We start from the raw sequence: 22300 nt of genomic DNA, 5'->3' as shown, positions 1-22300 counted from the left end.
CCCCCGCAAATAATTCATGGATCTTGATGAACCAGAAATATTTTGGTTTCATACTGTTTGGCCTTGTTGGAGGTATATGCTCTACTGAGTGACATTCTAGAATTTATATTTATTTTATTTATTCTAGTTACTTTGCAGATCAAGTTATGAAACTTTATAAAAAACCTATCATCTAAATACAGTAAACTGCTGTAGGTTGTATCTTCCTCACAATACCTAACTTGTGTTCTAAAACTGACACAGGCCATTTTATTTCCATCGCAGCTGCTTTTACCTTCGATATCTTACGATCGTTTTACTGCTCATGCTCATGTACTTTGACTTTAGTGAGATTGTTGTGCTACTGTACAGCCTGACAGATGAAAAATGATTCCACAAATTGAGGTAAACCAGTTTTTTTTAATGAGTTGCTGGTCGACTTGTTTTGCCTTCATCAGTCAAGATGTCACCGAAGACGTAGGAGGTCAAAAGTGCCTGAGGAGGTCAATAAAACCCTGCAGTGGCCTGAGGTGACGGCCTCAGCAGGTCTGCTGGGAGGTGCAGGGGGAATTGAACTGTCTCCTGATTGTTTTTGACTCCTTGCGTGGGCCGCCGCTCCGCTACAGAGAAGAACGGCGTTTTCTTCTGAACAGGACATTGGAAATGAGACAGAACAGAGCACTTTCTCTTTTCAGCGGTTTCTCAGCTGCGCTTGTCAGTGCGTGGCCCCAAGCTTTCTCCTCGCAGCGCCGTGTGAGAGTCGCATTCAACTTCTCCTTTAATAGAAACACTTCACTTGGCGGTCAGTAAAAAAAAAAAATAACACACTGGGGCTTTTGTCGAGGGTGAAGTAGCTTAGCAGGGAGGAATGTGAAGTTTATAAATAATTAATCTGAGACAACTTGAAAGATCTCTCGGCCTTTTGATCGGCAGTTTGGCGAGGGAATACCGAAATGTGTGTGAATGTATTTGTGTTGGGTGGTTGTCACCGTTTCAGATAGGAAGTGCACCACGTAGATGGGGTTTCCCGGCAGCGAACAGATGCTTGTTTGGCAGATTAGGTGTTTTTCTGCCAGATTGTCCCTTTGAAGCTCACATTTGAAAACAGTCATGCAAATTAAGAGCATTTGCCAAGTTGCTTTTGCCATTTGGACGAGACTCTACTGATACAAACATGTGCGTTCTCGTCTAGCAACATGACACTAATCCAGAGATGGTTGATTTTTCACGACTTCACAGAGATCCCAACAATAGCCAAACAAATGAAGGAAAAATCTTTGCTGGGAATCAAAGAGACAGTGGGTGTTTAACAGCCAGTGCGCCTCTCTTTGTCAGTCCATCACAAAGCAAACACCATCAAGGCTGGGGCGAAGCGTTGGAGAAAACAGAAAAACCTGTGCTATTGTCTTTGACTCGCAAAATAGTTCCATGCAGCACATAAAAACAAGCTCTTCACATGCAAGTATGTGGTTACTAAACAAAAAACATGTGCCTTGAAATCCCTGGACTGTTACATTTCTCACAATGACAGGAAGCAGTCTGGCACCCCCCAAGGCCGAGAGCGAAGGTTTTTCGAATACCAGAGTGAAATGCAGGAGAAGGATAGAAGGTGACGTCACGCTGCTGTGTGGCGATCGTCAATGGACGGAGACGGATTACAAATGTGATGACGAGTCAGGATTTTGCAATTTGTGTTGTAAATGTGACTTAATGTGGATTTAAACTTGCGAAACTTACTGTAAGAGACAAAGACTGACCTCAACTAACTGGGCATACTGAGTAGTGATGGATAGACAGACAGACAGACAGACGGTCAGATAGATAGATAGATAGATAGATAGACAGACAGACAGACAGACAGACAGACAGACAGACAGACAGACAGATAGATAGATAGATAGATAGATAGATAGATAGATGGATGGATGGAATGTGTGACTTGGCAGAATGACACTGTGTTGAAGAGCCTTCGAGGCCTGATTCTCTGACGTTCACCGTGGAAACAGAAGAGACTTTATGAATGTTGTTCTGGCAGCAACATACAAACCAACATTAATAAAAACAAGTGGAGGCAGCAGAACCCTGCAGAGCAGCACATGAAGCCCTGAGGCTCAGGAAGCGTTCCAGAGCTGCCACAGCTTCAAAAACTCTCAGGGAGTGGAGACCAGAGGCCCGACTCAAACCACACACAACTTTCTGTGAGAATAACAACATGGGAAATATAAGATACAGGGTTTTATGCAAGAGGAAAACGACAGAGAAGCTCATGTCTGAATGAGCAACGAGAATACAAACTTTATTATCTCACGTCTCTATTTTAAACCTTAGTGCACATACAGTTTAATCTGAAAATGAAAACTAAAATAGAGTCTTGACATTTAAAATAAGAAAAACACGAATCTCTGCTGTGGGTATTTGAAAGTCTGTATATGTGTGTGTGTGTGCTCCCCCACATGGCCTTATCAACTGAAGGCTTTGTAAAACAAACAGTGCCCACCCACAAACCCTTCACCCTCCCAACAACGGACTGAATGTACCGTCATTTAAAAAAAAAAAAGACCTTTTAACTGCAGGTTTTATCAACTCAGTGTCAACAGTGTTGAGCCGAAGCCCCCGCAGCCTGCTCAGGCAGTTTAATGGAATCAAACCACAAGCCTTTGATTGATTAAAAGACTTCAACTATCAATTGAATGATCAAAGTGTTGAGATTTGTGTGTTTGTGTGACTCAGTACCAACAGTATCTGTGACCGTTAACAAGCAGACACTGAAAACTCAAAATAAGTACGAGGGAGGTTGTCCAGGTTTCTGGCATCAAAGGCCTGAACACCGAGGTTCACCAGAAAGACACTGAGTCGAGCGCATACACTTAAATTTCACACACTCATATCGGTGTTATTTGGGTTATATCCCTATAACCCAAATAACGCCGTATCTCACTCTGTAAAAGAAAGCGATAGCAAAAAAAATCCTGGATCTGCACCAAACTTTAAAGGGTTTTTCTCTGACTTATATCACATCCTTCCTCCAAAATTTGTGGAAATCCGTCCAGTAGTTTTTGACGTAATCTTGCTTACAAACAAATATACAAACCAAGCAACAAACAGCTAAAGGTAAAAAACCTCTGCTTTCATTCCCCTTCTCTGGTTTAAGCTGAATTTGATATGAATACATTGCATTTTCCCATTTCACCATTTAACTACATGTTAGTACTACGGTCTAAAATCCCGGAAGAGCAGACCATGAGTCCACTGATCTGATTTTGTCCTGAGGATTATTTAAAAGTAAGAAGCTAAGCTGCGTGCTTCAAGTTATTTCTGAGGCAAAGGCAATCCAGCCCTGACGGGTTCCACAGAAATTTGGAGGCAGGAAACTCAAAAAGGTGAAGTATAGCGTTGCACGTTATTGCGGCAAGCGACGGGCCCGATGACAGGATGTGGTTCAATCACATTAATCTGGTCTGGAGACCAATGAGCAGCAGAGACAACTCCACGGAAGCCACAAGCTGGTGCAGCCACCTGAGACACCTGTCGCAGCAAAATTTAAAAATACACAAAGTACAGCTCTCTGCTACTAAGCCAACAACTTACTGTCCACAACTGAAACATCAACTCAGAGGCTGGTGCTTGGTTTCTTAGCTCCGATAAACTAGAAAATAAAGCTGGCAGACAATAAGGAAGAGTTACTCAAGATGACTTTGGCATGTTTGCAGATGGACTATAATGTATAATCAGGTTATAGAAGATTATTAGCTGCCCAATTTGCCCCCTCCCCTCCCGACCTGCTGCAACATGTAAACGCATCTTGCACACAGCTTTTACTCCCCGTCCCTTTTACAAGGAGGATCAAAGGGCTTCATTGTGACCAAATTCATTTGTAATTTCGATCATATATTTTTGGGAAATGGCGGCGGGAGGATTCGCATGTGGCAGAGCGCCAGTTGCCGTTGGCAGCTGTGTGCATTTCCTCATTTCCACGTGAACCGGTTTGCCATATGTGTCAACTCTGTTTAGACTAAAACTTTTCTCCAAATAATGTCTTATCTTGACTGGCTGCCTAATTCTGCATATACCAATATAAGGCCCCGTACGGCTGCAGGGGAAACCTTATCAGGAGAAATGAAATATATCAGTTCTCTTATGTCATATAGCATTTGTGTGATAAAGGCAATAAAATGACCTGTTTGTTTCCCTTGATGTATTTGTGTACAAGACGTTACCATTTCCTCAATTGGAAGCTCAGTCACCAGGGAACATTACACCGAAGCCATACGCTCGTGAATCCGACATCATTTGTTTTTGGGAGTAGCCATTAGCTGGAGCCCAGTAAGTGAATTATCGTCTGCGAGCTGCTGATCTGGCTTTCATCACAATGTGCCTGACCCTCACAAGGCCTCTAATGTTTAGTTTCAGTTGAGCCTCTATCAAGATATACAAATCTGTTTTCTGTGAGACTTATCTTGTATGTTGACTGTGAATTTGTTCTGACAACATCCTTGAACTGCCTGCGACCGAAATCACACCTAATGATGTGAAACTGTAAAGTTGCACATCAGGAAACAAACGTAGAATTACGAGAGTTACAGCTTCCAGGAAGGTGTTCAAACTATATATGACGTTTTTCACATGTTCACGTTTGTTCCATTTAAATTAGACAACACTATTACACACGTTTTTTAAAACAGGAGATTTTGCAAGTTTCATTTGCCTGCGGTTAACGAATATCAAGTGTTTCTTTCCATTGGATATGCATGGTTGCAGACGAGCGCTGAGTTAATGTTTTAGTGAGGGCATCAGATAACCGGAGGCAGGTGTGAAAACCACAACGCGTGCTCTGCAGGAGTTCAGCACAGAGATGCACGAGTACGAAAACTAATTCAAATGCTACACACTCTAAGTCAGGGGTTTCCAAGGGTCCTTGAGGGGTTGCAGGGGGTCCCTGGAAAAAGGGGACCCTTTATTTTCACTATACACACTGACAGAATGTTTTGACTATTTTGGTCTTGAATTTCATAAACAAGAAAAAAACATTTTTTTGTGTCAAACGGGGTCCGTGTTCTAGTGTCAGTTAAAGGATCCTTGAGGTGCAAAAGTTTGAGAATCAGTGCTCTAAGTTACCCTTGACGTTACAGCGGAAAACAAACATGACCATATTCCCACAGATAAATTACGTAACTGGAATCCTATCATGATAAATTCCACAGTAATTTCTGCTAAGATAACTCAATATGATGAAACCCTTTGGTTAGATTGAAGCCCAGCTGCATGAGACAGAGCTGATCACAATCAAACAGCATTATCTCCGGATTTCTTGAGCTGAACACACACTTGCAGGAAACTAACTCTGAACCTGATTCAACAGGAACTTACTTCCCCCTTAAAAAGAAGATAAATACAATACAAATTTAAATTAAAATAAATAAATAATGTAAGATCTTAAATAAGCAAAAATATGCTAAAATATCGACTATTTATTGAGCTCTGTGGTTAAGAAAAGGAAAATCGGTAAATGTATTTTCATTGAGGGGAAAATTCTACCTGTATGTTTAAGGTCATATCTGGAAATATTTTGCATATTAGATAATGAATAAAAAAAGAAAGAAACTAACAGTAGACTACAACTTACAACTGCCAACAATCTGTCATAAGGCATCAAAGTGGTGGGAAATGCCTTTGGGTTTATATGACTGGCATCTAAAAGAATATGGGCTATAAATTTGATGGAGAGACATGGGAGAGGAATCCTTTCCAACAACGACTAGATCGAGAAAAGCCAGAGGCAGTTTTATTCAAAATAAAATACTCACTAATTTAACTCCAACAAGACTCAATGAAAGTGAGACTAATCACACATGTTGTTTATGTTGTTAATGTGAAGCAGAAGAATGCACGTACATAGATGTCTTTATGGAGTAATGCATTGATGGATGGTTTTAATAAGGACGCAACAAAGTTGTCTTTGGGGAAAAAAACTTCCAAAAAGGTCCAAAAGTTTGTTATTTGTCACCAAATAACAAACTTTATGAATTAAAGTCTGTTATTTTTAACGAGTCATTCAGCCCCTTATTGTTTGATTTCAGATCTTTGTTGTATTTTTCATTCAATTAAATTCAATGGAAAACCCAAATTAAAAAAATCGGACTATACGCTCTGTCTGGATTAGATATGCAATCGGTAAAAAGACTTATCACAGTTTGCGTTTTGTTAACAAAATCTTCTTCTGCCAGGATATTTTTTCTTCACCAGTTTAAAGTGTGTATACATTCAGGTCAAGGTCATGATTCAATAAACAGACCAATAAAAAAAAATAACACATACATCAAATTATGCAGTTTTTCATTTTATTACCTTTTAGACCGTCACATGTTGAAGTTAGTGCTGACAGCAGTGTACAGAATGTTTCATACAAAATGACAGCGTAGGCTTTTTATTTTTTTTACAAATTATCAAAATATTCCAAATAAAAAATAATAATAGTTTGTTTGTTAGAGAAAAAGCATTTTGTTACTATATTTAGACACATTTAGGAATTTAATATGGAATTATGTGGTAACTACATACCTGGTATATACTGGGCTATATTCAACACAGTCACAGTTGGCATTTAAAAATAAACTAATTTCCACAAAGTGCTACCAGGCGACAGATATCAAGAAACCTCTCGTAAAAAGAAGCAGAAGTTTGCTGCTAACATATTAAAGATTTAAAAAAAAAAATTGAGAACAATGCCAACCAAACTTCCGTAAACAAACCAAATAGCAGTGAAACACAACTGTAAACACATCAGTTGCATCTACAGTGTGGCATCATCGACAGGCTACACAATAAAGCTTGTGTAAGTCACACAGTATCCAGCTGCACACAAAGGGTTAATCTGAAAACAAGTAAACACGCAGTAGGACGTCCTTATCTCTGGTGAAGTGTAACTGACTACACCTTCTTCTATCAGTCCTCTGACGGTCGCCAGAGCAAACAGTGCAAATGTCAATACATAAATCAAACGGTAACCGAAAGTTCGTATGGCAAGGGTGAAAAACTACGATACAAAACAACGTGGCAAGATTTAACAGTGACCTACACAAGGAACTGGTTTTGTTGATCAGATGCAAATTATAATTTTTCAGGAAGAAAAAACTAAACAAAAAAAACAAGTTGCAGTTTGTAAAAACAGAACAACAGCTTGTTTTCCCCTCATTAAAATCTACTCCTCAATCTGGAAAAAAGGCTTCAAAGAAAAGCAGCACAATGTGAAAGGTCAAGTCCTGGCTGACGTGTTTGTTTCTGATCACTTCCTGTCGCTACTGATCACACATTGCGTGCACTTAACTATCTATTGATCATTCGCTTTACTTCCTGTCGCAGGGCTGTGATCTACAAAACAACAAACCTTGGTGTTGCAAAGATTGATGCAGTGACTTCACGTGTCCTGTCTGAGCTGCACCACATCAGGCTGGTGACAGGTTTGATCAAAAACATATCAGATACTGAATCAGCCGAGCGTTTAGTCAATAACACAAAGGTGACATAAGGACGACCACACTGTCTGCTCGGTACTGAGGTGAGTATTTACCCAGCGAGCAGCCGCTGTGTTTGGCCGAGGTTAGGCCAGTCACACAGAAGCATCAGCTAGAGGGGGAAACCCTTAAACCCTTTGCCCCTCCAGTGTTTACACCCCCAGCCACAAGGCTTTGAAGCACTGATCAGCCTCGTGTTTACTTTGGTCTAGGGTCGACCCTCCAGACCCGGGTGAGCTTCAACTAGTCACTACAGGGGCAGTCTAGTCAGTTTTTGAAGGCCCCGTAGCGGCTGGCTTTGCTAATGAAGTTCTTGAGCAGGTCGTGGTCCATGTCCACAAAGGCCTGGGTCTGCGTGACAGCTGTGAGGTGGTTGACGCAAAACTTGAAGCAGAACTCCTCCAGGTCCTAAAAATGAAGAGGGCCGTCTTGTCAATGCTGAGGGGTATAACCGACTAGCTACTGTGAAGGCAAGGCACCCACCACCATGGTGTCTGACTGTGTGTCAGTGGCTATGAGCTTACCCGCGCCTCATACTTGACAGCAGCAGAGAGCAGGGTGATGGCGTTCTCCTCGGAGATGCCTCTCTTGATCGTTTCCTGGCACAACCTCTTCAGCCTCGTCTCTCGGTAGAATGTGGCCAAGTCTAGCAGCCCTGTGAAAACAACACGCGACACACAAGTGAGTGTATTCAAGGCTTATGCACTGACTCCATTCCTGGTGCTCTCAGAGCGACTGTGACTCAGCTCGGGCCTTACCAATAGCATCCTCTGGTGGCAGGTTGATAGTGTCTGTGTAGAGGTACTCCAGAAAGGCTCTGTACACCAGGTATGAGAACTGATGGATTTCTATGGAGTCCTCGTCTGTTTCATTCAGCAGTGCACGGAAATGCTCACACCTACAGCGGGAAGGAAAGCAGACATAATAAAAGGATGTCATCAATAACAATTACAAACGCTGCCTGTTTTACAGTTCTGCTACTTTTTTTTTACCACTTTAAGGGAAACAAATGTATGAGACTTGTTGAGTTTGATTGGTTTTAAGAGCCTAATTAATTTATATACTGTTTGGATAGAGTATGATCAAAAATAAAATAGCCAAAAATGTTGGTCAGTTAAGCTATTTGCAGACATGAACCCCGGAAAACATCCAGAAAATCTGGTCCGGATATTTTCTAGTGTTTGTCTTTTACATATGAAGCACGCGGCTGGAGATAATCAGGTCAGTGTTGGGGTGAGAGGTGGTGTCTGGGTAGAGCAGCAGGAGGAAGGCCATAATGTATAAATTCCACTAAAGAAATCATGTAGAGTATTAATGTTTACAGCACTAAAACACCAGCATCAGCCCTTATCACCCAAAGCTCTTGAATATCGTTGCTGCTGACGTCTACTTGCTCAAACTGCTACGCAATATTTTAATTTTTCCTTCTAAGAGCATCTCAAACATATCACTTGCATGTGATTTAGCCAGAGCAGGTTGTGTTTTTTCCCCTCACTGCTGCGTATTTGTGTGATCATGTGCACCGTGGTTGATGTCGCAGACAGTCTGACTCCTTCCTACTGACGGTGCAAAAGAGCAAGCGACTGGAATGCAGATACTTTGTGTCCAAGTGTGGTTATAAAAAGAAAACTGGGAAACAATAGGTCTGTCTTCACTTCCCTGTGACATTAACAAGAAAGACAAGGAAACACTGTTCAACAGATGGCAACACAGGACAGTCGGTTTATGGGGTGTATGTATATGTATGGTAAATTCAGTAGCAAAATATTCATGATGCTTGCAAAATTTTAACCCAATTATTTGTTTGTTTCTCTTGCTTTCATGTTTCTGTAGTTAATAGGTCACTATTGGTTTTCCGTTACCCTGAAACCCCCCGCCCCCGTGTGTTCTATACAGAGCACCTTCATCACCCATGATCACACACAACCGCTGAAAGTGATAAATACACTCATGTGATCAAAAGGGAAAACAAAGTCACACAGAGATGAGCAGCACAACATCACAGACACAGTTTCTGATGCTATACAAGGATCATTATGTGCACCCAGGGGTTTTTTTGTGAATACACCTCAAAACCAGAGACACAATAGCTACTCTAAAAGTCCATGTGATTGAATGTGTTTTTTCGGTAAATTTTTCTAGACCTAAATTTTTAAACATTGCAATTTGATCACAAAAAACAAAAAGCACTGGTTCAACATTTTCCCTTGTGACTCGACAGGGTGTTTGGTTTCTGTACCTGATTTTCAACAGAGCTTTGTGAACATGGATACACTTCCCGTCGACCAAGAACTTCATGTCTGAAATCTCCGGGCTGTCAAACTCCTTCTTCAAAGACTGAGCCACAGTCAGGTAGTCGTCACCATCTGACAAAAACAAAGAAAACAGGTTTTGTTTTGTTTTTTCAAAGAAGGGGAAAAAAGAAACCTTCGCTTTATTGTGTGTTACGTCTTTTTGGCAGGCCTTTAACAACTGGTGCACTTCTCTGTACAGATCTGGCATTGATGCTGAATTGATGAAAAGATAAGACTCTTGATATTTTGAAAAGGAAATTGAAGGCAATCATGAATCTAAATCGCTCCTTGTTCCTCAAACACTTCAGTTGAAAAGGCAACAACAGAAAACTATAGCAGGTAAGAGAGTGCTGGTGATTTCAGTGGCTTGTTTGATAAACAGATTTTTCTGGAGCATGTCAATTATGAAGCAGTCGAAAAAACAACATCTCAAAGTGACCTGTACAGTATGTCAGGTTGAGCTGAGATCAATCACTACCATGTATGATTGTTTGAAGTGGAGAGGAAACATATTTTCCTGTTTAGTTCCAGGACATTCTAACTATAACATGTGCCCATTAGAAGGGATGATTACCTTTGAACAAACAATGTATAATGCTAAACAAAAACCTCCATTACTGAGGATGTCTGAGTTCTGGGGCCCTTTAGTTTTCCTTTATATTCGTACTCGACACGTACCTACTGAGAGGAGATGCCACGTGACAGCAGGTGTGGCAAAGCACGCGAACACATCGTCTGTGCCGCTGAAGTGGGTGACGTGGGGACTGGCAACAGCTTGACCTCGACACTGACCCCACATCAGAACCTGCCCACTCTGGGTCTTGGCAGCTGACGTGTGGCTGGTGTGACACGCAGCCACCTCCACCATCCTAGTGACAACGATAGAATTCAAACTCTGAAGTGCTGCTAAGGTTTATCATGCAGACTGTGTGTTGACATATGTCATGAAGGACGCTGTCATGTAGCCCTTGGTGACGTGTTGTGGTGGCAGGAACGTGTCAGGGCTATTTTTAGGCTGGGGTAAAAAACGAATACTAACCTCTCCTTGTCTGTGTTTATTTGAGTGGGAAGAGCTTGGTTACTCTTATTGCCTGTTCCCAACTGCCCATACGAGTTGGCACCCCAGGCGTAAACCAACCCCTCATCTGTAAGTGCCAATGTATGTGCATATCCACAGGCAACCTGCACATAGGAGGAGAGAAATTACTGTGAATGTTAACTAAGATAAATAGTCTAAAAAAAATAGGAAGACAGAAATAGAAAGTATTATTATGAAGCTCTGTTTTTGATTCTTACCTGGACGATGTTGACACCCTGAAGAGCAGCGATCCTGCACGGTGTCTGCTGATTTCCATTGTTGCCCAAACCGAGCTGTCCATTGCAGTTGTAGCCCCAACCATAGATCTACAAACGGGACAAATTCAGATCAAGGCATTGTTACCTTCGCCAATGAGGTTTTCACCCCCGTCCATTGGTTTGTTTTCAGCAGGATTAAGTGAAAACTACTTAACAGAAACTTGGTGGAAAGATGGGACATGGGCCAAGTAAGAAACCATAATACTTTGGGGTAGATCCGAATAAAAAGGGGAGGATCCAGGATTTTTCTAACCTTTCTTTAACCCTCTGAGATCATATTTGACATTTTCACTGATTTGTCAAATACATATCAGTGTATAATATGGTGCAGCTTGATTAAATGTAATGAGACTGTTGGGCCTTGGAGGAAGTATGCGCCCTACTGAGCGCAGTTCTAGTTCAAAGTTTAAATACATCATTCACATTTTCTCTCAACTTTTCTCTTCACTTTCTTTTGGTGGATATATTTAAATACTGTTTGTCTGAAATGTCCCTATTTGCAAGAAACTCATTTCACTGTAAACTATGACGAACACTGTCTTCATGCATGAATGAGAGCATTAAATCGGACGAAATTAATCCATATCTTTCATAAAATGATGAGCCAGGCCTCTAATGTACAAACTGCTAAGCTCATGATTATCTTATGCTAAGCTGCAATAAACATTTTTATTGGCCAACCACTTAAAAAAATAGTTACGAGTTGCTGACTGCCACAAAATTGACTTGCTGAGAGCAGTGATTCACCTATTCATGTTAAACATCTGCAGACTGATGTGACACATTACCTCTCCGTTGTCCAGAACAGCCATGGAGCAGAGCTGCCCACAGGCTACGTTAACCACCACTTTGTTCTGCAGGCAGCTGCTGACCCTCCGTGGTGTCGGCTGGTTGGCGGTGGAGCCTGAACCGACTTGGCCCGAGTTGTTGTAACCCCATGCATAGACCTTAACACGGAGATAAATATTATCACAGTCCAAAGAAACACACAGATTAAGCAGGAAAAAAAAGTGAGGATAATTCACCTCTCCATCAGTTGTCCGGGCAATGGTGTGGTGGGAGCCACAGGCCACCTCTGTCACCCTCTTGCTCAGGAGGTTGGTGGACACCAGGGCAGGGGTCAGTCCATGGTTGGTGGTGCCATTGCCAAGTTGGCTGTAGCCATTGTGGCCCCACGCAAACACCTCTCCATCTACACAGCAGGAGGCAAACTCTTACTAATAAAATATTAACCACTGTGACAACATGAACATATAAGAACCAGTCGACTTCACATAAATTACAGCAAAGCCTCAGTACAACCTTTAGTAGAAATTACAAGAGATCCAAATTTTCTTTAATTGGCATTCATGAAACTTAAATGTACTTGCAGAAAGAATATATCAGAAAATATTATAACATTATGTCCAATGTGACGTACTACACTGAGGAGGAGTTGGTTAAAAATAATGCCCACTTCATAACCCAGTGGCAGGACCTGGAAAAGTAAATAAAACAGGCCCCTAACTGGTTTATCATGGGAATGAATCTGCTCACAGCCGCAGGAAAAGAATCCAGATGGCCACTAATTATATCCAGCTACCTCCAAACCTTCGATAAGAGGCTTAATGGATGAACAAACCCATAACAACGTCATCCCATCTACGAGCACGGTGGATTCTGAAGTTACAACAAAGGAACCATGGTGAAGTATCTATGACGTCAGTGGAAGGAGTTCACGGGCGATTGAACACCTTAGCGTGTGTCTCTGAATTCCACCGAACTTCCTGTCATTAGGGTTAAACATTAAGTCTGGACAGTTACAGCTGCCCCCATCATCACTAATCAAAGAGTTCAAGGTGGCAAAGTGCAGGTTTCAGATGATGCACAGAGACACCAATCATGAAAATGCCAGACGTGTCACCACAAGTTCAGGACACAAGTGGACAGCTCAGTCACACAGTGGCACTGGCAGACAACAGGCTGAGGTTGAAGGGCATTGTCAGGAACAGACAGACAAGGAGTTAGACCCACCCACTTCCAGCAAAAGGGAGAAAGAAGACTGAAGGCAGATGAAAGATCTGATCCAAGCCGAGGTCTGACACCTGGAGGAGGGAGGGTTACGGTAAAAGGCCTGTGGAATGTGGATCACAAGAAGTTTGGACCATGTGGGATCAAAGCAAAAGATGACGTGTCCTGAACTTTGGAGACTGGAGAACTTCCATATCGCTGTCCTGGTTTGATGGATGAGCTAAACTCTTCCAACACCAGAGTGGAATGAGAAGGCTTCACCGTGCGAGTCATGTGGAAAGAGAAACACGTTGGCGCACATATTGACAAGGTTCAAGACTGCACTTTGCCAGGGGGGATACAGATGGCGACACGACAAAGTCCTCAGAGCGCTGGCTGACATCTTGGAGCAGGACAGATGGAAAAGAAAACATAAGATACGAGAAGACAGAGGATTAAGAAACTGGGGGGAAAACTGCACTTTTCTGTGGTTGTTCAAACATACCTAAGGGCTGATATAGCCATATGGTCTGAGGAGGCTAGAGGATCATCATGATTGAAATGATGGCCCCGTGGGAAAAGGGATGCAAAGAAAGGAAGGCCACCAAGTACCAGGACCTGATACAACAATGCAGTGAATGTAAGGGTGGTAGGGCTGGCTATTTCCAGATGAATGCATAGGTTTCCACAAGTCTGTGTGGAGGAATCTCACAGCTCTGGGAATAGCATGAAGGGAGAGGAAGATGGTCAAGAGGGGCAGTGGAATGAGGCTCTTATTGATCCTGCACAAGAGAAGCCCCATTTCCAAAGATACCAAAAGATAAAGTCACTTTGACACTCACCATCAAGTAAATTTAGCAGTAAGAATAACAATTGTAATTTATATCAGTAACTGGAGTAAAATAGCATTTTGGCAATTGGATTCTTGAGAAACAAAATGCTGCTGTTCATCTATAATATAGTGTATGTGAATAAACATCTACCTTACATAATAGGAAAACACTGATTGAGCCATTAAGGATTCCAATAAATACATCCTATCTACTTTTTGATTCAAAACTGTGTTTATATATTATTGAGTAGCACCAGGGCCACTTGACATGTGCCAAGAAAAGTTGAATTGAGGGCAACTGGACTTGGTTGTAGATACTGAAGAAGCTTCTTGATGAGGTGAAACATCTACAACCAAGTCCAGTTGCCATCAAATTAACTTTGAAGCTTCGCAGTCGAGAGAGTCCCTTTTGTTCCACATCACAGTGAACAGTTAAATTCTCGTGTACAGCCTGAACTTTTATATTTATTTATCAAAATATGTTAATTAAATCATTAAATATTTTAACGTTAACATTTAAACTGTTTATACAGGTGCTTGTTAAATAAAATAACCCTGACCGTGACAGTAAAGAAACAGCAACATAATAAAATCAGACTTGAGACCTCTACATATGTCATCTTTGTTTGTCTGTGATGTTATTTCTCTGTGATGCCTTTCCTTTGCATTCTGAGGAAAATTGCCCTCTGGGACAAATACAAGTCATCTGAACTGGATTACCTGCAGTAGCGATAGCCACATGTGGTCCCGTTCCATAGCTCAGGGACACAATTTTCTTTCCGCACAAGACATCAATCCTGCGCGGCTCAATAGTGCTTTGAAGATCTCCGAGCCCTAAACAGCCGCTGCAGTTGGTGCCCAGCGCAAAGACCTGCAAATACCAACACACATCACTGCTGAGATGCTTCTGATATTTATAAATTATACGTGAATGTGACATTCAGGTGTTCACTGACACCCCGGGACAAATTTGGTGAGATGACAAATTTGGTGAGATGACAAATGGAGGGGACTAAATAGGAAAGTAAACTGGTATGTGAATCAATTACAAATAATTATCAATTAATTGGTCTATTCATCTTAATTGTCTGTTCAGTCTCTTTAATGTCAGAAAATAGAGAAACATGTCCATCATACCGTCCCAGTGCCAGAGCAGAGATTTTTGTAAGTAATATCTTTCCAAATGACAAACTGATAAATTAAATAATCAGTTCAACCAACATTCATTTCTACACCACAATCATCTACTGTGAAAGATAAACTATTTGGACTAAAGGGGAAAAACATATGAGCAAGGGTGGAAAGATGAGGCACCTTCCCACAGGATAAAAATGGAGCTCAGGCATTAGGCCTATATGGCTAAAGATAGCCTCATTCTATCTGCTTATCCCTAGGCTTGGATCTGCATCTTGTATCAGCCGGTGAGAACCAGAGAGAACTGAGGCTATTTTCTAACCACCTGCAGACAGAAAATAATCAAACTGGTGTTTTAAAAAAGGATTTTAAGTCGAGTCTTGCTAATTGTCTGAATGTAAACAAAAAGATTAAAAGAAAACCTGGCTTAAGGTCCGAGTGTTACCTCATCGTTAACGGTGACATAGAGGGCTTCGTTGGCAGCGCTGCCAAAGACACAGGCCTGCCGGATAAGCCGCAGTTCCTCGGGAGGAAGGAGTGCAAACACTGGCCACTTCCCCACGTCCAGCATGCTACTCAGCTGTGAAAGGGAAGCGAAAACAAAGTTCAACAGATGTTACTATGAGTCATCGAGATCATTTGATTTAGAAAGTGTAATGTACTGAAGCTAGAAATGAGGAAACAAGTCGTCATAGTGAGAAGATACGAATTAAAACATGCCGGAAAAGTTGTGTTGTGTGTTGTCTGCGGAATTCTTTGAAGCGTTGTCCTTTGGGATATTCTTTGAAAGAATTAGTGATTTATGCTGGAAAGCAAAATGCTGAGTCACGGCCAAACAGAAATATGCTGAAGTCGTTATGTTAAAAGCCATTCCCACTCCAGTTAATAAATCCTTGACTGCATACAAATCATTCTTCTTTATTAAATAATGCAGTGATTACAATAAAGTCTGGCAAAATCAGACCAAAAGGAAGGTCGAAGTAGATTTTAATAAAAAAGACATGAAAGAAATTGGAAATTAAGTGCTGTCGAGTCTGCAGCAACAAATGCATGAAGTTAAAACTAGGTGGGTAAATTATCCACTGGGTTTTCCATATCTCAAAAAGGCACTCAGGGGCACAGAGAGCAACTGGGCACAGAGTCCAGCTTCACAGACAGATTAAAACATGCACCAGTGTTGACTGGGATAAACCCATTAAACTGTGTTGACTGAGTTCTTTCCTCCACCATATCTGAAGCCTAATGCAACATTTCTGTCCAGATCAAACTCCTTTTTTAATTCACAATCTGGCTGTTACCAGATATACATAAAGTTATTTGACATATACAGTCTGTGTTTAATGGAGAGGGTTTATCTGCTTGGCTCAGGTTCTTTTTTCCAAAAATCAATATATGCTCATAAAAACCTACTCGTCTCTTGGAATACAGTTGACTTCCTGCAAAACTCAAGACTGTGAATGGCACTTTAAAATGGAAAAGCCACAGAAGGACAACAACGTATTTAATAACATTATGCAGCAATTCTCTGAGTAGTTATGAATATTACAGCATCTTTGCCCAACGTTTCCTGCTCGGGTTGTGTCCCCGTTTAACCTGTAAACCCTGCAGCGGTTGCACCTCACTGAGTCACTAACACGAAGTTGCACTTAGCACGAGCCCACAACACTTCCAATAAGAAGGGTTGCAAACCAACGACGCCAAAGATGCTAGGGCGTGTTTGCATTGTAGCTAAACAATGCTAACAGCACAACAAGTGAATGTGGCGATGTCATTAACCACGAGAACCAGTTCAACGCAACGGCGACAAAACAACAAAGCTAATTAACGTCAGAGCTAATTAACGTGTTGTTGTTGCTCGCTCGCTTCAAAGTGCTGCCGTTACCTTTACAGTTGGCTTTAGCTAGCGTCTCGTCCGCGGCGTCGCTTCCTACTCGACAGTGACGCTGACAAGTCGGCAGCCAACATGTTTGGCGGAATCAAGTTGCTGGTGAAATCGTGTCGGTTGTCTCGTGTGTCATAACTTCACGTCAGTGGTGGTCGTGTGGTTGTTGCGCCCTGGTGTCGCTAGCTTTAGCTTTAGCTTTAGCCGCTACACCGCCGCCGACTGAAAAACAACCGCACCTCCTCACTTCCTGTAGTTGGCTGCTGCGTTCACTGACAGTCGGAGATCTGAGCTTCTGATAATTTTTTCCTAACTGGTTTCATATGTATGTCTGGTGTTTTCACTGTGTGTGTGTGCGTGTGTGTAGTCTCGGTATTACTATTACTTATTACTATGGTGTCTTGTCTTACTTATGGGGACAAAAATAAAGGCCAAAAATGATTAGAAATTTTAAAGTGAAGACATGTATTAGGTTTAGGTTTAGGTTTAGGTTAGGATTAGGGTTAGGTTTAGGTTAAAATTAGGTTTAGGTTTGGATTAAAATTAGGTTAAGGTTAAAGTTAGGTTCAGATTAAGATTAGGTTAAGGTTAAGGTTAAGGTTAGGTTAAGATTGGGTTTAGGTTAGGATTAGGTTTAGATAAGGTCAAGGTTACGTTTAGTTAAAGATTAGGATTACGTTTAAGGTTAGGGTAAGGGTAAGGCTAGAGTAAGTCTCCAGCAAATTTGTGAAAGTAACAATGTAAAGTCCCCTGAAGTTAGACTGTGAGTGTAAGTGCGTGTGCATATTTATTTTTGTAAACTCTTTAGGACTTTTTCCACTATCACACTGACCTTGTTAGGACCAGTACACTTCATAGTTTCCAAAACTCAGTCGTAATGTGGCAAGATGTCATTTCTGAGGTCCTGGTTAAGGTTAGGGGTTAGGCATGAATTGGTCTGAGGTTAATTGGTTAAGGTTTTGGTTAAGTTGTCCACATTTACTAATGGTCAACGCAAAATCCTTACAAGCATAGCTGTGCAAACTTGCCTCATCCTCCATGGTGCCATCATGGCAAAATCTGGCATATTTGCGCAGACAGATTTAGTCACAGTGACAAAACTTTACAACTGATGTTACAATAAAGGCCCAGGTCACAGGTGGTGGGTGTGGTCTAAGCCATGAGTACTGCACATATTTAATAATGATAAGAGGAAGACACGTGCACAAGGCCAGAAACCAGCTATCAATGGTCATAGACATTCATTCACATTTTATTTTTAAATGCGTTCTATTGAAGAAGAAAGTGTTTTACTCACTTTAGTGGCAGAGGCAACATTGAACTCCTCAATAGAGTCCAGCAGGGGGGGCAGTGGAGAGCTACAGACAGGTACATGTGTATTAAATATGCATATGATTTTTTAAGACAATAATTTAGAAAGCTAATATTTTATTTGGAAAATAAATCATATGTATTGGTCGGTCCTTTGTGCCATATAAATACATTGTGAGGTAGCATTTCGAATACTTTGTCTTTTCTCTACCGTCTCATATTTAAAGGCCTGATCTATAAATAGCACTTTCCATTGATTAAAAAAGCACCTATGCTACAAAAACTGCTATATTATATAAATAAAGTTAATTATTAGCATTGTACATTTAGATTTCTGTCATATCATTTTGACAGTGACAGATATGTTGTCGAAGTCCTAAAAGATTCTTGAGACCTTGAATATTGTGGGAGTGGTTTTGGATTATTTGTTTCAATTCAGTAATATTTAAGGCAGTGACAATTTACATAATGGTTCTTACAGTTATTCTAGTGATCTAGTCAAACAGGAAACACAGTATACATAACTGAACTGTACAAACAGTACGCTGTGTACACAATGTTTTATTTATATGGAACTTTTCATAGCTTAACAAAGAACATTGAGCTTCACTTTATGCTATAGAAAACTGCTATAGAAATACAGTTTCTAACACTGTTATTATTATTACACAACTGAATATATTTTTGACAATGACAGACATAAAGTCAAACTATCAAAAATATTCTTGAGACTTGAGACATTTTGGGGATTTCGGATTGTTTTATTTAGTTCAAAAATATTTAAGACAATGACAGTTTACTAATTGGTTCTTACAGAGATTCGAGTGCTACATCAACACAGTTTATCATTATTATTATACATTTGAATCACTCATTAAATCCTGACAATGCCAGACATGTTATCAAATGATTCGCAAGCTATATGATGAACATGACCCCAATTACCCACAGAATATAAATGTACAGCAAAAAAATATATAATTTTCTTTTTTTCCATACAGCGTCTACAGGTACAACTGCAGTTTTCTTACTACAAGAAAAAGGGTCAGCTGAGATTGTGCACAGATTTCCGCTGGATACATAAGCCTGCAGCCCCCTTGACCGTTGCGACTCTAACTGCAAACTGATGAAGAGTCCGGAACCTATCGGGACTGAAAGTCCCGGCACAGCCTGAACCGAGGAACTTAATGTACGGCGCATCAGGGCCACACTTCTTTTATAAAGCAAGTAGGGATACGAAAATTACCACTTCGGCTCAACACAAGGTCTGTGCTAAGATTGGAGCCCTGGTGGACACCACGTTCCAGCCTAACCCTCATCTGTGGCAATAACCAGGTCGACAATGCTCCTTCTGACATCCCTTGTGATGATGATACGTGCTGACACTCTACCGTATTCATAATTCAACAACCAGTCTGCTTGTGAAGGTTGTTCAGAGCGGCCTGCTGGTCACGCAGAAAAGCAGTCAAGTATGAAGCGACTATGCCATATTTGAGGGGCTCCTTGGATATATTGAATATAAAATAATCCCAGTGATGTTTTCATTAGTGTGTTTCATTTAAATTGTAGGAATTGTTGTTTTCCTCACTAGAATGAGCCCTTTATATTTACATCAGGAGCGGATCCTCTCTACGGAGGCCGCCATTGTTTTTTTTTTACAGTCGTCCAAACTGGACAAACTAAACACCTTTTGAGTTTTTATGAAAACTGAAGGTTTCCACAGGTTCTCTCTCATGTTCGGAAGGGACAGGTGAGGTGAGGGGTAATTCAGCTGCAACATGTAACTTCACCACTAGATGTCACTAAATCCTACACACTGGACCTTTAATAAGACACGTGCCCTTAATATAATGCCCAACCTACTTATTTACAAAACTATAAAAGAAGATACTAATGAGATTTCAACAATAGTAAGGAAACAAAATAACCGTGACAACGGAAGTGGTGATCTGCATATTTTCAAAATAACAGTCTGTACTTCAATCCATGTGGGAATTTCCTATGACCCTGTTCATAATATACCGTGACAACACACCACTACTACATTGGCAACGAGTCAACGGTGTGTCAGTCCATTTAAATCCACGCAGATCGAGACTGATAGTGAAAATGTCACAGTTAAAGCAAATCAAAGGTGATTTTTCTGGCCCCACCACACAGTGCACGTATTTCTCCGCGTCTGACTCGATGCACGAACCAACCACAGACACGTCAATCTTAACCTCCTCTTCAAAAGGGACGGCAACGCAGGAAGTTTCACTATAAATCAACCGGATATCGGTCACGTCCGCGATATTCACCGAAACTTAAACTCACCGCGACAAATGTTTCTCTGCACTTTATCGCAGAATTTGGGACTCGTCATGATCTGCCGTGACGCGCATGCGCACACGGCCCTGTGAGCGATGGCGAAATTCCTGCCTTTTATGCGCGGAGCAGGGTTGGATGGAAAGTTATCTCGATAAAAGTGGCGATTAGGACAAAGGCATCGACACTTCGCACCGCCAGCTCTCTCTAGTTGTTCTGGGTGCAGCCGGCGCACGCGATCATCGTTCGCACTCACGAGGAAGAGCGCATCTTCATCTTGCTAACTATAAGCTGGGTAGCATTAGAGAGGAGGAGGAAGAGGAGGGGGGGCTAGCGCTAGCATGTCACATCCCCTGCCTTGTCGTGTGTTTATCTAGGTAGCCAGCTAGCTCTCTCCGTGTCAGGCGTTGCAGACAGTAGCCGGTCACCGGAGCTCGCTGACGTGAAGACATTTTTCTTTTTTTTGTTGGGGGGGGCGGAGGGAGCGGAATCATCCCCGTGCATCGGCGTGTGTGTCCGGGACTCCTGCCGCCGCCGTGTCGACTGACAGAGTGAGTAACGTTAGCCGCTGGTAATGATAAGTCTCTGGTGCTGCCGACTTGTGTGCGCGACGTGTTTCACACCGTGTTTCTGGGTGGAAAAAAACGTCGGGGAGCACACACACGTCAAATGTGGTTGTTACGTTTGTTCACGAGCCGTCAATGTTGTTACGTTTTATTCCGCAGTTAGATAAAAACCCGAGAGCTGTGACATAACGCGGAGCAAACACACACACACACACACACACACACACACCTACACACACACCTGTAGCTAGAGTAAACAGTTGTCCTGGCTGCGAGCCGGCTAACCTGGTTAGCATTAATATGGCAAACAGGGAACACTGCACCACAACATTGACTTGCAATAGTGAGACATGTTAAACATACGTGTCAGTCCTGCTAACAGTAATGCTAAGTAGCAGGGTTAGCTAAGTGGCTAACAACAAGTGCTATCATAAATATGGCCAATAAGGAACTCTTAATCTGAACATTGACTTTTATTCTTGTATTCAATAATGTGACATGTTAAACACAAGTGTCAGACCTGCTAAGAGTAATGCTAGGTAGCAGGGTTAGCTAAGGGTGCTAACAACAAGTGTTAGCATAAATATGGCAAATAAGGAACTCTTAATTTGAACATTGACTTTTATTCCTATATTCAATAATGTGACATGTTTAACATAAGTGTCAGTCCTGCTAACAGTAATGCTAAGTCAACATCAGTGCCAAGTCACGTACATGCACTGAATGGAAAGCCAGCTGTTAAACTGGACCCTGATGAGTGGAAAAACATGCCTCCAGGTGTTTCAGCTTAACGTCCCAAGTTCAAGTGTTGTTTGGAAATCACAATATGTTTGTGGTGTTAGCTGACAACCAAACATTTCACTCTCGGGTTTATTGCCGAGCAGGTTTTCACACAAAAGGTGTGTTCTTTGTACACTCTAGTTCACATGAGTTCCTCATCTATTCTTTGGTCTAATGAAGAATAAGCAGAAGACGCAGTGGCCTGTGATACTAACCTTTCAGGGTGTTTTCCCTGGTGTCACCAAAACTGCAACAGAGAAACAGCTGCTCTCTTGGCCACAGTCAAATACGGAATGAAATCGGACACTGCCACAGTTTCTATAAAGAAGTAATGTTTAATATGAGATGATGTACACATC

The 22300-nt window shown here is 41.5% G+C and overlaps 2 protein-coding genes across 2 annotated transcripts in view; one reads left to right on the top strand and one right to left on the bottom strand.

The window, feature by feature from the left end:
- Window positions 1-6305: 6305 nt before the first annotated feature.
- On the bottom strand, window positions 6306-17273 carry rcbtb2 (regulator of chromosome condensation (RCC1) and BTB (POZ) domain containing protein 2). Its single transcript, XM_034604206.1, has 12 exons — window positions 16978-17273; window positions 15541-15675; window positions 14682-14832; window positions 12166-12332; window positions 11929-12087; window positions 11081-11188; window positions 10824-10966; window positions 10463-10653; window positions 9730-9856; window positions 8249-8388; window positions 8015-8145; window positions 6306-7898 (listed from the first exon to the last, which is right to left on the bottom strand). The coding sequence occupies exons 2-12, from the start codon at window positions 15664-15666 to the stop codon at window positions 7758-7760; spliced, it is 1584 nt and encodes a 527-aa protein (XP_034460097.1). The 5' UTR covers window positions 15667-15675; window positions 16978-17273; the 3' UTR covers window positions 6306-7757.
- A 3281-nt stretch (window positions 17274-20554) lies between these two features.
- The window catches only part of fndc3a (fibronectin type III domain containing 3A), a 45348-nt gene continuing 43602 nt past the window's right edge, over window positions 20555-22300 (top strand). The window contains exon 1 of the mRNA XM_034604058.1: window positions 20555-21146. The gene's annotated coding sequence lies outside the window, so the exon portion shown is untranslated. The remainder of the gene's footprint in view (window positions 21147-22300) is intronic.

The sequence above is a fragment of the Hippoglossus hippoglossus genome, chromosome 13, assembly GCF_009819705.1.
Source record: "Hippoglossus hippoglossus isolate fHipHip1 chromosome 13, fHipHip1.pri, whole genome shotgun sequence".
NCBI lineage: Eukaryota > Metazoa > Chordata > Actinopteri > Pleuronectiformes > Pleuronectidae > Hippoglossus > Hippoglossus hippoglossus.
Note: the sequence above shows the minus strand (reverse complement) of the source record. Positions and strands in the feature narration are given on the sequence as shown.

Bases quoted from the DNA above. Each gene is read 5' to 3' on its own strand.
- rcbtb2 (XM_034604206.1), bottom strand. From the start codon at position 15,666: ATGCTGGACGTGGGGAAGTGGCCAGTGTTTGCACTCCTTCCTCCCGAG. The intron at 9,857-10,462 runs GTACGTGTCGAG...TGTTTTTGTCAG, and splicing joins GTGGCATCTCCTCTCAGTAG to ATGGTGACGACTACCTGACT. The intron at 8,146-8,248 runs GTAAGGCCCGAG...TTGTTTTCACAG, and splicing joins GCCACCAGAGGATGCTATTG to GGCTGCTAGACTTGGCCACA.